This window comes from Lycorma delicatula, chromosome 2, assembly GCF_047948215.1.
Source record: "Lycorma delicatula isolate Av1 chromosome 2, ASM4794821v1, whole genome shotgun sequence".
In the NCBI taxonomy this organism is placed as follows: domain Eukaryota; kingdom Metazoa; phylum Arthropoda; class Insecta; order Hemiptera; family Fulgoridae; genus Lycorma; species Lycorma delicatula.
In genome coordinates this window covers 140,851,098-140,868,309 of record NC_134456.1, presented here as the reverse complement: position 1 = coordinate 140,868,309, position 17,212 = coordinate 140,851,098, and the positions used below count along the sequence as shown (strand labels likewise).

The 17,212-nt window shown below is 30.9% G+C and overlaps 1 protein-coding gene across 1 annotated transcript in view; it reads right to left on the bottom strand.

The window, feature by feature from the left end:
• LOC142319271 (uncharacterized) overlaps positions 1–17,212 on the bottom strand; it is a 138,399-nt gene that overhangs the window by 25,584 nt on the left and 95,603 nt on the right. Inside the window, exons 13-15 of the mRNA XM_075356350.1 lie at positions 11,816–12,099; positions 6,611–6,803; positions 3,943–4,127 (exon numbers count right to left, since the gene is read on the bottom strand). Coding sequence (XP_075212465.1) covers positions 3,943–4,127; positions 6,611–6,803; positions 11,816–12,099 — 662 coding nt within the window. The remainder of the gene's footprint in view (positions 1–3,942; positions 4,128–6,610; positions 6,804–11,815; positions 12,100–17,212) is intronic.

The window sequence follows — 17,212 nt, the reverse complement described above, 5'->3', positions numbered from 1 at the left end:
TATACACCAGTTGAAAAAGGTGTACTTAAATTTTTATTAAACAAAATGTAAAAAAATTGTAAGAATATAAACTTTTTTCCTATATAACGTATAGCTTGATAACTGTTCATTTTAGAGAAAAGATCGAAAAAAGTTTTGTAATTAAATTTTACACACAATATCAGTTGCAAATCAAAAAATACATTATTATTGATGCAAAAATAGCAATAACAAGATTTTTTGAAAATTTTTTCTAGTACTTATACATAGGACCTTCAGATTCTATTCTAAAAAAATCTGTTTTTTTTTTGATAATTATTGCTATTTTACATCAATAATAATATTTTTCGATTTGCAACAATGTTATTGTGTGTAAATTTTAATAACAAAACATTTTTCTCTCTCAATCTTTTCTCTAAAATGAACAGTTATCAAGTTATTAGGGAGATAGGAGAAAAATATATGGAATAAGGATATTTTTGAGATTTTTTTACATTTTGTTTAATAAAAATTTAAGCACACATTTTTCAACTGGTGTATATAATGAAATAATCATTTCTGATATTCTGGAGGCATTAAAGCAAAAATTAACGACCATATAGAAAAAGTCAAAATATGCCAATCATTAACTTAAAATTAAAGTGAAATTCCAAGTAGATACCATGGAACAAGATTAGGTCTTGGGGGAACAAATATATATAACAAATTTATTTTTATTAAAACACATTGATGGAGTGTGCTTTGGAATATCCTCAAATATCTACTGCTCAGAGCTTGTATACAAGTTGTATTAAGACTGAGCTAGCTCTTCAGTTGTATTTATTGCTTGATGTAATGCCATGTTAATAATTATATCTGTATATATATATATATATATATAAAATATTTTATTTATACAGACATGTGTGGCTGTGTATTTGTGCGATATATATATTATTATTAACTTAGCAAAAACAATTCTTTTGTTATTTTATTTGTCCATAATCCCCTCTGTACTAATATCTCAAAGACAGAAGTGTAAAAACTGTTTACCACCAAGAGTACAGAATACAATAATGCTTCTAATTTTTTAATAGTGCTTTCGAGGTTTTTCCTCATCATTAGTTAAACTTTTCCTTTTTTTCTCAAATCACACATTAAATTCAAGCATTAAAGTGTACAGTACTGTTGTGTGGCTAGTCACACAATAAAACCTTTTTAATTTTTTAACTTTATATTTTTAATATTTTGACTAGATATTTTTGTATGTTAAAATTTTGAGTTTGAATTTAATGTGTGATTTGGGAAAAAAGAGAAAAGTTTAACTGATGATGAGGGAAAACCTCGAAAGCGCTATTAAAAAATAATAAGCATTATTAAATTCTTTACTCGCGGTGTTAAAACGGTTTTTATAATTTTGTCTTTGATATATATATATATATATATGTAATCCTTCCGTTTACAGATTATCATTTCAGTAGGCACTGAATTATGTTGTTCAGGTTTTGTGGTTATTAGGGTTTACGATTCTAAATTTTTTATTATTTATTTTTGTTTGATGTAATTTTACAGTTTTGTACCAACTGATGATGCAGGATCCCGTGCAAGTCAACTTTTGGTATTAGTTTTTTTTGGTTCTGTTAGTGTGAATCATTCATCCTCTGAAGTAATACCTTATGGTGGTTTCGGAAGCTAAACAGAATATATATATTCTGTTTAATAAACATGGCATGATATTACATCAAGCCATAATACAACTGAAGAGCTAACTCAGTATTAATACAACTTGTGTACAAGTTGCACACTGCATCATGAGTTTTAATAAAAATAATAATTTATTACATACATTTGACCCACAAGTCCTGACCTTGCTCCATGGTATTTATTTTGAATCTCACTTTAATTTCAAGTTCTTTTGATTCTGAAAAAGGATTTAATAATATAAATTGCATTTTATTATATTACTAATTTTTTTTTTTTATTATATTAATTACAGTTTATTTATTTATTATATTTTTGTTAATCGTTGGTTTTTAGATTATTTAGTTAAATTTAACATTGTTTTCTGTATTAGAATCATATTAATATAATAAATAGTTAACAAATATTAGTAGCTACTCTATTCAATGTATTTAATTATATAATAGTATTATAACATTATATTAATAATGTATTATTGGTATAGACAGAGAGTTGAAATAAGTAAGACAATAAAAAATCTGTGGGTAGGAATGAAATAAGTTTAGGAATTGTGAGATCAACAAGGCAGAATTTGTGTAGAACAGTGATTGTGTGTGTGTGTATTGCTAGACATGCAATGGTCATATTCATTTACATTTTTGTTATTAGTAATTTTGTTTCTTATTCAATTGTTTATGAATTAAGTTATTGTAAATAAAGGTGATTCAAAGAAACGGGAAATTAAAAAAAATAAATAACGTTAATGAAAAATTTTTTTTAGAAATGAATTTTATTTCATGTAATTGTACAAATGTTGCCATTTTAGGATACATACATGTTAGTTTATTTTTTAAAGATGACATCTTGCAGGTGACCTCCTCTTCTACGTAAACACTCAAGAAAGTCTCTTTGTTAAATTGTTCATGGTTTGACGTAACATCTCAACTGGAATTTCCGCAATTGCTTCTCCGATCTTTGCCTTCAGTTCTTCCGTTGTAGCAGGTCTACTGTGGAACATTTTGCTTTTACGGTGACCTCACAAAAAGTAATCGCAAGCTGAGAGATCAGGCGATCTGGGAGGCCATCTAATGTCACCATTTCGTGAAATGACATGTTGTTCAAACAATCGGCATACAGCTGCCATTGATATTCATGCAGTATGTGACGTTGCTCCGTCTTGTTGAAACCAGGCTGTGTTAAGAATCGGTGAAAATCTCTTTTGTTGTTCCACAACAAAGATTTCAAGCATGGCTACGTAACGAGCCAACGTCACTGTAATCGCAAGATCGTTGTCATCCTCAAAAAAATAAGGGCCTATAACACCATAAGATGACATAGCACACCACACGGTCACTTTCTGGCTGTGCAATGGACGCTGGTGTAGCTGCGTAGGATTTTCTTTTGTCCAGTATCTGAAATTTTGCTTGTTAACAAATCCACTGAGGTGGAAATGCACTTCGTCTGACATCCACAGTTTGTGAACAAACTCTTCGTTATCATTTATCTTCTGAAGCATTACATTACAGAATTGTACTCGCACAACTGCATCATTCGATTTCAGTTCCTGGACGATCTGCAACTTGTATGGATGGTATTGCAAGTCATTCACTAACATTCTTCGAACACTTGAACTATGAAATTGTAAAGATGCTGAGAGACGACGAATTGACTGATGTGGACTTCGTGTGACAGAATCTTGTAAAGCTTGGACATTCTGTGGCTCACGGCCTGGAGGAACCAGTTTCCTCAAAATTAGATATCCATGTTTTAATTGCATGTGCTGATGGAACACGGTCGTGCCGTCCCAAATTAAAATAACGGCGAAATTCTCTACGCGCTGCCTCATTGTTTTTGTAAAACGCTTTGATAGCAAATGCACGTTGCGCACCACTCCAAGGATCCATGACAACTAAATGGCAGGTTAGGTTAGAGAGGCTGGCGCCACTTATCAAGTGGTACCAATCGCCCACAGCTACCAACACAACTTTCAAAATTTCCTTTTTCTTTGAATCATCCTGTATGTACAAGTGTACTTTACAAAAGGTGGTGCAAATCTGTTATTATATCACCATCCTTATTTACATGACAAATAATCTATATTCTCAGGTATTAAGAAAGCAAGTCATAATTTTGATTGTTGTAAAATTAACATAAGAAATTTCATACCATTGTGATTTCATTGTTAATTCAGGTTTATAATTTCACAACGATATACAAAAAAAAAAAATATTTATTTCAAATCATGACCGAACTAAAGAGAGAAATGTATTTTTCATTAATTAAGTTCTTATTTTAATATATTACCTTTTTAATAAGAATTGATCCATCTTTGGCACGGACTCTGACTATTTTATAACCAGTTATTGAAGAATTCTGAATGACATTATTTTGCTGAAGCGGCACAATAGCTTTGGTTCCAATACGTTTATGAACACTCTGACGCTGAGGGTTCTGTTGATTCTGTTGAACAACTGTTGTAGTCGGTATATCTATAATAAAATACATTAGTTTGTATTGACCTTATTGGTGTTTATATAGCAAATATATGAAATAGGTAACAAATAATAATTCAGATATAAATATTACCTTATTCTTTATTAAGCATGATAATTATAAAGTAAGGCTCAGTTTACTCTCCTTCATATCATTGATGCTGTTGATGAATTTAATCATCATGAATAATTTAAATAATAATAATAATATCAAAACCTGGAAACACACCAAACTACACTAAAGGAGAATGGCAACTAGATCATGAAAACATGATCAGCTGGATCACGAACAAATGGACAAAGAGACCACCACAAAGAAATTTACAATGTAAAAGTCCTCCGATGAGTAGACACTGGCTCAGATCACTATATAGTCAAAATTAAAATTAAATTCACTCCCCAAAGTGAGAAATAAAACCAAGCCCCTAAACTAAAAGAAAAATAGACCCTACCCAACTAACCAAGAATGAAAATTACCAAAAAAGTAACAATTACAGAAAACATAAGGTTGTTGATTAGAAGTACCTGAAAATAAAATTATCACTTGAAAAAACTGCATCAACATATTAAGGTAAAAAATCTTAACAAACAATTAGCAGCTCCTCTAGTAAAAAAAGTCTTCTTTGCTGTCTACCAAGGTTAATTAAAATCCATGTACTTCACACTTAATTATTTTACTAACTGTAAGAGCTAATAAGTATTTAATAATCCCAGCAATAAAACATGCAGCTGGAGTAATATCTGCTTACAAATGAACAGTTTCACACCCGTACAGAATCCATATGTCAATACAATGTAATAATTATTTTTAATTTAACATTATCTAAAAATTTTAAACAATAAATTTTGTCAAAAGTACTTAAAAAAAATATATATAACTTGCTATGCACCAAAGTACATCAATTTATGTAAAAATAATTAATCACTGAAAACATCACAGTGTGTAAATAAACCAGAATTTTTGTATAGAAAATATAAATTTATTGTATGAAAATGATAAAAAATATTTTATTCAAAATATTGTCCATTGCTAGCTATATATTTTTCCCATCTCTCTGACAATTTATGAATGCCACGCCAAAAAAACTGTTGCTCTTTTTTAGGCAAACCAGTCATCGAGCCATTTTTATAAGAAGTGAAGTGCTGCTCAGCAAGTCCAATCCGGTGAGTAAGCCGCATGCGAAAGTATTTCTCAACTGAACGCCTCAATCATTTCCTTGACCGGTTTTACTGTGTGTGATGGTGCATTATCATGAAGTAAAATCACTTTGTGTTGCCTTTTTTCATATTCTGGTCGTTTTTCACACAATGCTTGATTCAAATCAATCATTTGTTGTCGGTAGCGTATAGTATTAACGGTTACACCAGGTTTTAGCAGCTCATAATAGATCACATCCTTCTGATCCCACCAAACATAGAGCATTGTCTTCTTTCCATAGCAATTTGGCCTTGAAATTGATGTTGATGGTTCGCCTGGAGTTACCCATGATCTTTTACACTTAGGATTCTTGAAATATATCCAATTTTCATCACCTGTCACAATTCAATGGAGAAATGACTTTCTTTTGTACCTGACGAGCAGCATTTCGCAAATTTTGTTTTCAGTTTTCTTGATGTCTTTCATTCAGTTCATGTGGAACCCATTTTCCCATCTTCTGTATCTTTCCCATGGCTTTCAAATGTATGGAGGTGGCTTCTCATGTTACACTTAATTGATCTGCAAGTTGCTGTTGCATTTGAGAATCATTCTCATCCAACAATGCTTGCAATTTGCATCTTCAAACTTTTTCGGTGGTTTTCCACATTCTTTCTCACATCAAAATCGCCACTTCTGAAGTTTTTAAACCACTCAAAGCACTGTGATTTACCAAGAACATGCTCACATAAGTTCAAAAAGCATTCGATGCGATTCTGCAGCAGTTTTCTTTAAATGGTAACAAAAAATCAATAGCCTGAAAAGATAGCAATAACTATTTTAAAAAAGTGACATTCCTTGTTTTTCCCCTGTACCCTTCATTTTTCTTGATGCTCACATTTTTGCCCCATCATATTTATAAAACTTAGGAGTAACAAAAGGAGCCTATTATTTGTAGACCATGATAGAGTAGTAATTAAAAGAGTATTGTAATTAAAAGGTACTTCAGAAAACCTTTTGAAGAAAAATTGTTAAAAATCAAAATTATAGGTTTTATGTATCTTTTAAAACCAAAAATAACGTAAAAGTGATAATTTAATTATTGCCCAGAACTTCTACCTCTTGGTAAATTAAATAGAATTATTATGTTTAAAAGAAATTCTAGAAAGTAGAAATTCCAGAAGAAATTTTATAAGTGGAAAATAGTCAACAGAATAACTGATTTTTCATTGCAAACATGCAGGAAAAACATTAAATTAAGCTTTACAATCAACAAATAGTGTATAAAAATACAGATAGATCAAACATATATAGTTACTATACAAGTTGTTATTGTATAACTTACTATTAATAGTGCTGTTATTATTATTATTGTACTGCTGAGATGGCAGTTCATTAAGACGCTTTTGCTGCATCTCATGTTGTTTTTTCACAGCTGCTAGCTGTCTTCGAACCTCCTTCTGCTGAAGTAACTTTTCTCTTAATCGTTTCTGTTCAGCTATTTTTAACCTATATTGCCTTGTTTCTTCATCTTCATCCTGAAAAAATTTACAGAATTTTTAACTCATCTCTAAAACCATACAGTAATGAGACATCACAATTGCTTGTTCTACAAATTGTAATTTAATTTTTTATAATTAAATTTTTACTTTTATTTTAATAACTTATCCTTCCAAAGAACAGCCATAAGACAAATACATATTTATCTTTAAATTAGCGTTCTATGAAATTAAAAATGCAAATTTTGAACACAGAAAGAAATTCTTCTCTGTACAATAAACACAATATAGGATTACAATCATATTTGGAGAAAAGTTTTTATCGTGATTTTTGAATTAATTAGTTATTTAACAGATTACAAACTATATGAATATAATGTGAAGTCTTTTAAATATAGAAAAGCATTTTTAAGAGAAAAACAATCTCTTCATTGTAATACAATTTCCAACCAAAGAATGGGAGCTGATTGTGCACAATAATTCCTTAAGTAAACATAAGCTATAACTATATACCCACACTATAAATAAAACAGAATATATTTCACAACATTAAAATATACACCTAACCTTACATGTTTATTCTCCCATATATAAACAGTGGTAATGAGCTACATGCAAGGTCAGAAGTGCTGAAGATCCTTTTCCAATCTGGAAGATCCAGAACATGATGATGAAAGTTTTCACTGCCAAGGCCTTCCATGTTCTAGTGTACCAGCATGTTACTGTACCAGCCCCTTCACGATGGTGCAAGTGTAGAACAAGGAAATGTACATTTGCTTGGGTGAAATATGATTTGCAAATATCTGAGGGTGCTAAAACCAGTTCTTTGGACCTGCAGTGTACATAGGTTGTTCTTCTTTGATCATACTACAGCTAGTGATACTACAACTAAATCAATGATTTCGATAAACAATACTTCTTTTTGATATCTGACTGACCCCACTCAGACCTGTTCAAAGTGAAAATAATAAAGTGAATGAACATGAACTAATTTTTTTAAACTAAAGTTGTGTGACTGTTATGGTCATTAGCCATTAAAAAAATGTCAACATACAGATAATTACATCCAGTTTTCTTATCTTTGGTGACCTGTGGCAAATAGTTTTTCTGACATGGGTTTAGCTGTTGGCATTTTACCTTATTTCCTACGCTTCAATTTCCCACATGCTATTGTATAAGACATTCCAGATGTTCCAGAACCATCAGATTGTGAAGATACAGTTTACTTGGACCTCTTTTGCTTTCTTACTAAGAGACATGTACCTGAAGGCCATTTCATATAACAAAACCTTGAGGTTTTGTTATATAACATAGTAAAGATGTTTTCAGTTTTTTGGAATTTGAAAATCAATAAAGAAATTGAACTTAATGATTTCTGTTGATGTTGACAATGCAATATAATATTATCTATCATTAATACTGAACAGCATAGGATTAACCAAATCATTATTGAACCAACAAATCTTTTAGCTACAAATGAGAAATGATTTTTTGTCACGAGTTCCTAGTTACTGGAGACCAAAATTTGCGAAGACTGAAATTATGATTCAAGATAACCATGGTTTGTGATAATCACAAGGTAAATAAATGATGATGGTGTATAATAACTACTTCCATTAGATAAGTGAAGGTTGCACATTTATTAGCAGATACTCATCCTTATGTTCTGAACTTGAGGCAATGCTTTGTCAGTATTTCCAACATTGTCAGAAGACCCAGAAATGACATTTAGTAGTCAAACAGGATAAGAGGAAGATGAATGCACTGAAGCAGATTAGTGCATCAATTGTTAAAGAGATGATTTGTTACATTTCACTAACTGTCCTTTATTCATAGAGCAAAATCTTGTTCTTTATAAAACTCAGTAAAATTTCACTGTCCCACTTATTAATGAGAAATATAAGAAGCCCAGCATTTGGTACAATTTTACATTTCTTTGGTCACATCAACTACAAGACTGGTGCCATAAAACGATGCACACCAATGAACTGCAGACATGATAAGCCTCAAAGCAAAATGTTTCACTAACTGCAGCACTAAATTCTGCTCTCTGGAGTAAAATAAATAGCCTGCTGTCTATAATCTTTTGTTGAAGAAAGTACAGTCAAAAATCAACAATTCACAAATCAAACAATCAAAACCTTGGATGGAGTAACCAGATATGAATTCTTGTAGCATACAGAACCCCAGTAGTGACTGTGCTTATGAAGAAATCTAAAATACAAAAAAATTTTCTTCAGACTTCTTATCAATCATCTGAGAGAATACCAACTGATGATCCAATCCTAAATTAAGGAAAAATGGCTTCTATAAAAGAAGACTCCTCCAATCCTTCTGTATGACAGGCCATATCTAAACTAGAAATGGACAAGGAAATGAATACATTATCAACATTATCAATAATAAATAAAATAAAAATATCACTTACTGCTTATTCTTTTTAAAAATTCACCATTACATCAGATCTATTAAAAATCTTTTAAAAAGAAGGATGTTACTCCTTCTTACTCAGACACTTAAAATTTTAACAATCTGTTATGAGATGAGAACCTTCTTCCAGAATAATACTTTTTTTTCATATATGATATAAAATTATTTTTCATAAAAAAAGTTTTTGTCAGATTATTAAACTTTTAACAATCTGACTACGAAAGGATAACATACTTCTTTTCTGAATTTTTAAACAAATGTAATAACTCAGATAAAGCAGTAACATGAATTTTTGAAAAGTATAAGCAGAAAGTGATATTTTTATTTTATTTATTATTAATAATAGTTATATACTGCTAGGATGCTAAACTACAAATTCATAAAAATGAATATATTTCAAACATTTGAGGTATATGCTCCTAAGCAGAAAACATAGAATATTGATTAAGGGCATAATAAAGCAAGATAAATGCACTATTAAAAATTACTAGTGTTTTCATAATGATTTTTACGAAATGGCCAGAGGCCAACAAGATGTCACAAAGCTCTATTTTAAGTCAGTTGCTGCAGCTGGTCAAATACACATTTCTATTTATATCTCTACTGACACATTCACATTTCTATCCCTTCTTTAGTGATACATATATTCATACATGATATATATATTCATACATATATTGAGAGGTCACAAAATGTCAAAATACATCCATAACAATTTGTTTTTGATTAGCTGGGGTGCTTTTCAATCTAGCCTGTAATATTTTACCACAATGTAGCGAGTTATCTCAATGGCAAGGGAAAGTAGACCTAATACTAGCATACACATGTCATATAATGGCACAACTCAAGACCCAGAATATGATCTTGTACATGGGAATAAGACTTCACAACCTCTTCAACAAGTGTCTATGCAGTATTTCTTGTGGACTCCAAGCAATATCAATGAATTCATTATATCAGAAGCTATAGACATGCTCATCTATTTTTCTTCTAAGTAAACACATGCATCAGTTTCTGCTGGATTCCAAATCATGTAGGAATTCCTAGCAACAACAAACCAATATAGTCACCAATGAAGCTTACTCTTAACTGGCCTTTGCAGAGTATATGATCAATTTTGATTATGTATGCTACGTGAGACACTGGTTGATAGCAAGTACAACAGTTGGCTTTACAAGTAATTAACCAGTAGTTGGTTAACAATAAGCTGCAGTATGCGATAGTTACTTGAAAAATTATCAATGACAAAACTGCCATGAAGAAGTTGTCCTTAGTCATTTGTACTTTGGACACATTAGATTATATTATATGATGTTATGGTTTTAGATGATGCACGCACGCTGTGTAATAATCTGAAATATTCTTTTCAACTGTATATGTTGTATGTCACTAAAATATGTTAAAATGTCAGAGAAGATTAAATTGACATTTGGTATTGGTTTCAGCAGAGATTTTAAATTGGCATGCAGAATTAGTGGTATCTTAAGAGATGATGAAATCAAGATTGCAAACTATTTAAGTTTAAAACCTGTTAAGACTGACATCTTAATGAATGTATTAAATCAATTTTGGTTTTTTCTTCCCTATACAACCCCATTGTTTTATTTCTTTTTTCCTTTTGTAACATACTACTTAAAATACCAGTTTTTCTGTACTTTTGTAGGAGTCATTCTTCATAACTGCTAACAAAATAGCATATAATTTTAATTACAACTGCCAGCGACATATTTTATTCTGTTGTACATATAATAATAACCTCATTATTTGTTTACCACAAAAATTAGGCAGGCGGAAGTCACTAAATTAACTTAATAAACACAAAACATCAAGTAACACATCTAAATCCACTAATTGACCAACCACTAGAGCTTGGGTATTGTTCAGTAGATTTCTGTTAACTGTCTACTAAATTTTCATAACTGAGTATTCAATATCTTACAAATCATTACACTCAATGAAAACCAGGTACTTTTATTTTTTGTAAATTAGGTGGCGTTCTAACACCACTACTGTAGCTTTTAGAAGTATAAAACATTCCCATTCTACATTAATACTCAGTTACAAGTTCAGTTTTGAGAGTGTTTAACACACTAAAGACGAAGGAAAATTATCTATTGTGAATTTACTGTGATGTGTGCTGCAAGGAACAATAGTAATATTATTTCAAAAATATATTGCAACCAAAAAGAAATATATTTTTTTATTTAAGAAATCTAAACTTTACAAGATGATATTAGAGAAAGCAATAAATTTACCATAAAAAACTATGAGAAAAAACACAAGAATTGATAACTAATGCACAGAGCCCAGGTTCATCAATTAAGAGAATGTCTAAGTAATTAAATACATTAAAGAATGCAGTTCTCCACACTTGCATCATGTAAAATTCAACACTATATAAGCTTAATTAAAGATGACTAAAAAACACAATTATATGTGTAAGATATTATCAAAATTTTCTGAAGAGCCTGATGAGGCAAAATTTTGTTTTCCTGCTTTTGTTTTTCATAAGCACATAAATATTTACTGGGATAGAAGTAATATCTAAGTAAATATTTATACACCCATGAAAAAAAATCACAAATATCATTTTGAAACAGTTACCAGCAAATAGTACTTACTTCATATGTTTGTTCAATTGTTTTTGTTGTTGTATCTGGAACATTATCCACAGTTGGTATTTCACAAAGGTTACTCATTACTGGCCCTTTACGTTGGTGTTGTTGCAGTTGTTGCTGTTGTTGAATACTACCAGTTTTTAAATTATTGAATCTAGGCTGTTTAAATGGAATTGCTGGTGGTTGATGTATTTCACCTAACCTTTTCATAATGTTACTGCTAGGTTGACCAAATGTTGAAGCATCTCCGGTAGAACCAATGTTCTGAGTAATATGTGGAGACTCACCTTTAAAATTTTTAAATTATCAGATTAATTGGAAAGAATTTTTTTATAACTGTTAGTTATTCCTATCAGTAATAGGAATAAATTACAATTAATAGTTACATTGAAAATAAGGTTATTAAAACATTAAATACAAGAAAAATCAATTAAAAATTAAGGGCATGAAAAAATTTAATTATTTCTTCACTTCATTAGACTTATGGTACACAGGACATAAAATACTTATTTCCCTTTCTGTTGTTTGAGCTACATCTCGTTCAAGTCCTTCTTCTGCTCTGCAACCCCGCTAATTTTTATTCTTTGAGATAATTTACTGAATTTTTTCTTTAGTCTGTAACTAAAACATTCATACCATAGCTGAGCAATAACAAAATGAAGAATTTACAGATGGAGAAGTTTCTTTTAAATTAACATGATCCATTCAAAGTTGGCAGTGACTTGAATTATTCTAGATGTTTCAGGGCTGTTAGACATTAAGAAATGCACAGCTGGTAGTACCAAAATTTAATTTTTAGTAAAATGCAAGAGAAAAAGTCAATGCATTGCAAACACTCAAAAATCTATTTCTGTAATAATACAGTATTATAACTTTGTAAATTCTCATCAACTTGACTTCAATACGAAGGAAGTCTAAAGGTCTTTTGAACTCATAAAAGCCACCCACATTTCTATTTCATCACAACCACAACCTCTAGTGTATTAATTTTTTCATCGTTTTTCAACAAAATATATTATTCTATACCAACAAAAATATTAGTTTTGTCATAGATTAATGAAAGTATGAACAATCTTCTTTTTCCACATACTTCTTCCAAGTTACACTACAGTAAAAATATCTACAAAATCTCAACTCACAAGTTGATAACTTATTCCAAACTACTATTCACTATTCTCAAAAATTTACTTATTTCATATTTACTTTAGATTATAGGTTATTTAGATTTAGTAAAATTATTCTACGCATTAGTATCTACTTTTGCATAAAAACTAAATACACGCATAAAAATATTAATATCTAATTTTAGAAATAGTATATAAAACTAGAAAAAAACCATAACAAATTTGAATGATATAAGATTTGCAAACATAATAAATTTGGCAAAAAACATATTAAATGAAAAAGCACACATTAAATAAACTATCTGACCATATACTAAATGGTGGGATTCTAGGTTTCTTATCACTTAAAGAAAAGTCAATAATAGCACCACGATATCTAATACTAATAAGGAAAGAACTGTATTAAAATTTAAAAGACACATAAAGATTTAATTCTATTATTTTTGTAATATTATTCATTTGATTAATTTAAAACATTCAGTTCAAATCCAGCTCACAAGGTGGTAAAGATTAGAAGTTAACAGTTCATTAAAGTTTGTGCTTCAACCGCCAAAATCTCCACTACTAAATATATATATATATATATACACACACACACGAGGGTTATTTTTTTTTCAAGGTCCGATCAGTCACGAAATTAAAATCACAGTGAAAATAAAAAATTTTTATTTGTAACAAGTAGTTACTAGAGTGGTCCAAATAGGGCAAACTTTTTGTCTAAAAACAGGCACCCCCTGATTTAAAAGTACTCTCAAAAACAAAATTTTTTGACGCGTTGTTGAACCCTTTCCGTTCAAAAAAAGTCATCCCCCACTCCACTTGAATTTTAATGGGGCTGTAACATGGGTTTTAGGTTATTTTCAAGTCGTTACGATATAGCGCTTGCATGTTTCATCACAAAATTTAAAAAATAACGTATATAAGGGTTTTTGGGGTCGGAGAACACGAATTTGAAGTCCAAAACTTATTTTGACACATTGTAACTGTCAAAATCGCTGTCAATCAATTGACAACTAGCGTTTTTATGAAAAAAATCAATGCTCAACATTACAAAAATTGTCAATAAGGGTTTTTGGGGTCGGAGAACACGAATTTGAACTAAAAAAACTCATTTTGGCACATTGTAACTGTCAAAATCGCTGTCAATGAATTGACAACTAGTGTTTTTATGTATAAAAATCAACGGTAGACATTACAAATAACGTTAATAAGGGTTTTTGAGGTCGGAGAACACGAATTTTAAGTTAAAAACTTATTTTGACAAGTTAAAACTGTCAAAATCGCTGCCAATTAAATGATAACTAGCTTTTTTATGTAGAAAAATCAATATTAGACATTACAAACAACATTAATTAGGGTTTTTGGGGTCGGAGAACACGAATTTGAAGTGAAAAAATTATTTTGACACATTAAAACTGTTGAAGTCGTTGTCAATTAAAAAAAATCTGAAGGATAGAGTCAAAAAGATCAACTCTCATTTTATTTAAAAAATTTTATATTCATGTATATAATTATTCCAATAATGTTGTTAAAATTTTATGATTTCTATTTCTATTATTATATTACATTACATATGTAATGTAATTATATACATTTGGATGTTTTTTGCGATGATCATTTACAATTTGTAGTATATATTGCAATTGACTTTCATCTCTAGTGAATTTGCATCTAAATTCTTTCACCAACTTAACCGTTCTTTCTGAGCAGTCATTGACGCCCTTTAGATTTTTAACACAATTCAAAGCAGCCAAATAATCTTCGTTTTCGCTCCACTTACATGGATCAATTTCTAGAAAGCTAATCGCAAGTTCGAATCGTTTTAAAAAAATTCAAGGACTCCGTGTTGACAAAAAAGTCGATTTCTTTGTTTAACAATTTGTTAACGTTTTTAGTTTCGTAGCGTTTCGTGTGAGCAGGTTCTTTAACATAATCACAATCATCATCTGTCGCAGAAAATAAATTTTCGTAAGTTTCACCGGAAATTGCTAGTTTTTCAACCATTTTCAGTTTTAATTCGGTTGAGATGTCTTCATCAAAAAGAGCTAGCGTAGCTAGCCAAAATGAGTTTTTTTACTTCAAATTCGTGTTCTCCGACCCCAAAAACCCTAATTAACGTTGTTTGTAATGTCTAACATTGATTTTCCTTCATAAGAACGCTAGTTGTCAATTTATTGACAGCGATTTTGACAGTTACAATGTGTCAAAATAAGTTTTTGACTTCAAATTCGTGTTCTCCGACCCCAAAAACCCTTATATACGTTATTTTTGAAGTTTTGTGATGAAACATGCTAGCGCTATATCGTAACGACTTGAAAATAACCTAAAACCCATGTTACATCCCCTTTAAAACTCAAATGGAGTGGGGGATGACTTTTTTCGAACGGAAAGGGTTCAACAATGGGTCAAAAATTTTGTTTTTGAGAGTACTTTTAAATCAGGGGGTGCACGTTTTTCGACAAAAGTTTTGCCCTATTTGGACCACTCTAGTAGTTACGCTATTTCTCTACACAGTCGCCACTCCGATTTAGACATTTGTCGTAGCGTGGTACCAACTTTCCAATAACCTGGTCATAGAATGGAGCCGCCTGTGTTTTCAGCCATGTTTCTACGCTGGTCTGCAGCTCAATGTCTGTGCCAAAATGTTGTCCTCCTAGCCAGCGTTTCATGTGAGCAAAGAGGTGAAAATCGGATGGAGCCAAGTCCAAGCTGTATGGCGGGTAATCAAACACTTCCCAACGAAAACGCTGCAGAAGCTTCTTTGTTACAGTTGCAGTGTGCGGCCAAGCAATATCATGGAGAAAGACAATACCTGATGACAACATTCCTCTCTGCTTATTCTGAATTGCCCTTCATAGACGTTGAAGAGTCACGCAGTATGAGGCTGCAGTGACAGTCGTGATTTCCTCGAATTCCCTCATCCACTTGCTCAATGAGATCATTTCGGTTGACACTCGCTTCCTTCCCTGACCGCCTGCATCATGAACAACTGTACGTCATGCTTTAAAGTTCCTGCACCACTGTCGCACTTTTCTGTCACTCATTGAAGTTTCACCGTACACATTACTTATTTGTTGATTTATTTCAGCTGCATTACACCCCTCAGCCTGAAGAAATCGAATTACTGCACGCACTTCACACTTGGCGGGAGATGCTATTGTTGTAGACATGTTTACGTGTTCAGAACTAAACGAAGTGACGTGGTGTGATTGTAGGCCATACTAGAGACACTGCGCAAAGGTTTATCTAATTTTTGCGCAGGTTTTTATTTCCCGACCGATGAAAAAAAAAATAACTCTTGTGTATATATATTTTTTCTTTTTTGAGATGAAATATATCTAAAAACCTTTTCAGTTATGCCAAGAAACATGGGTAAAAACTTGGTCGTTATTGATTGAGTAGTTTTCTGTTTATTTCAAACAAACAAAAACTCCCTTCTTTTTTGTATAATAGTATAAATTACAATACTACAATTTAAATAAAAATTAACTGTTTATCTACAACTTATTTGGTTTGACAGGTAAATTTAAATATAAACCCTTAGGCATGGAATTTGTTTCTCAATGTATCTCCTGGTTTTTTTTTTGTATTAGTAACAAGATTTTTATATCTTAATATTTGACCAATTCATCAAAAATACTTATGGATTACCTAAACCCACCCACATTGAATGCATATATCAAACTAACTAAAGCAACATTTCTCTGCCTATGACTCATAACATAACCAGAGAGACTGAAAATATTTGATTATTCTTTAATTGGACTATCCTGTAAGGATAACATTACATGTGTCTGAACTCACCAAACAAATTATTACTAGTAAGGATGGCTGTCTCAGCTACCAATTATGGTAGCTGAGACAGAATGGTAATTAAACTACATTTACTACAATTATTAATTAAACTACATAGTAGCTAAACTAGAATGTAATTAGAATAACATCAAACAAGTTGAATGATTAATGATAAAAAATTATTTAAAAGATCTATAAATAAATAAAATTAACCATTATTACAGAAACCAAAACAATTCTGATAGAAAACCTTTCATCTAAAAATTGAGGAAGAGAGCACTACCACAATGTATGAACACTTAAAAAGTGAACGAACAGATCAAATTTTTTTTTTTTTTAGTACTGTTAAAATGTTTTTACTGGTTATGAACCAGCAAGCAGAATTTGAGTGACAGGTTAAAACTGCAATCAAACAAGGTTCTCAGAACAAGTAACAAATACTGTAAAGTTCCAACTACTAACAAAATTTGCAGGATTCTTA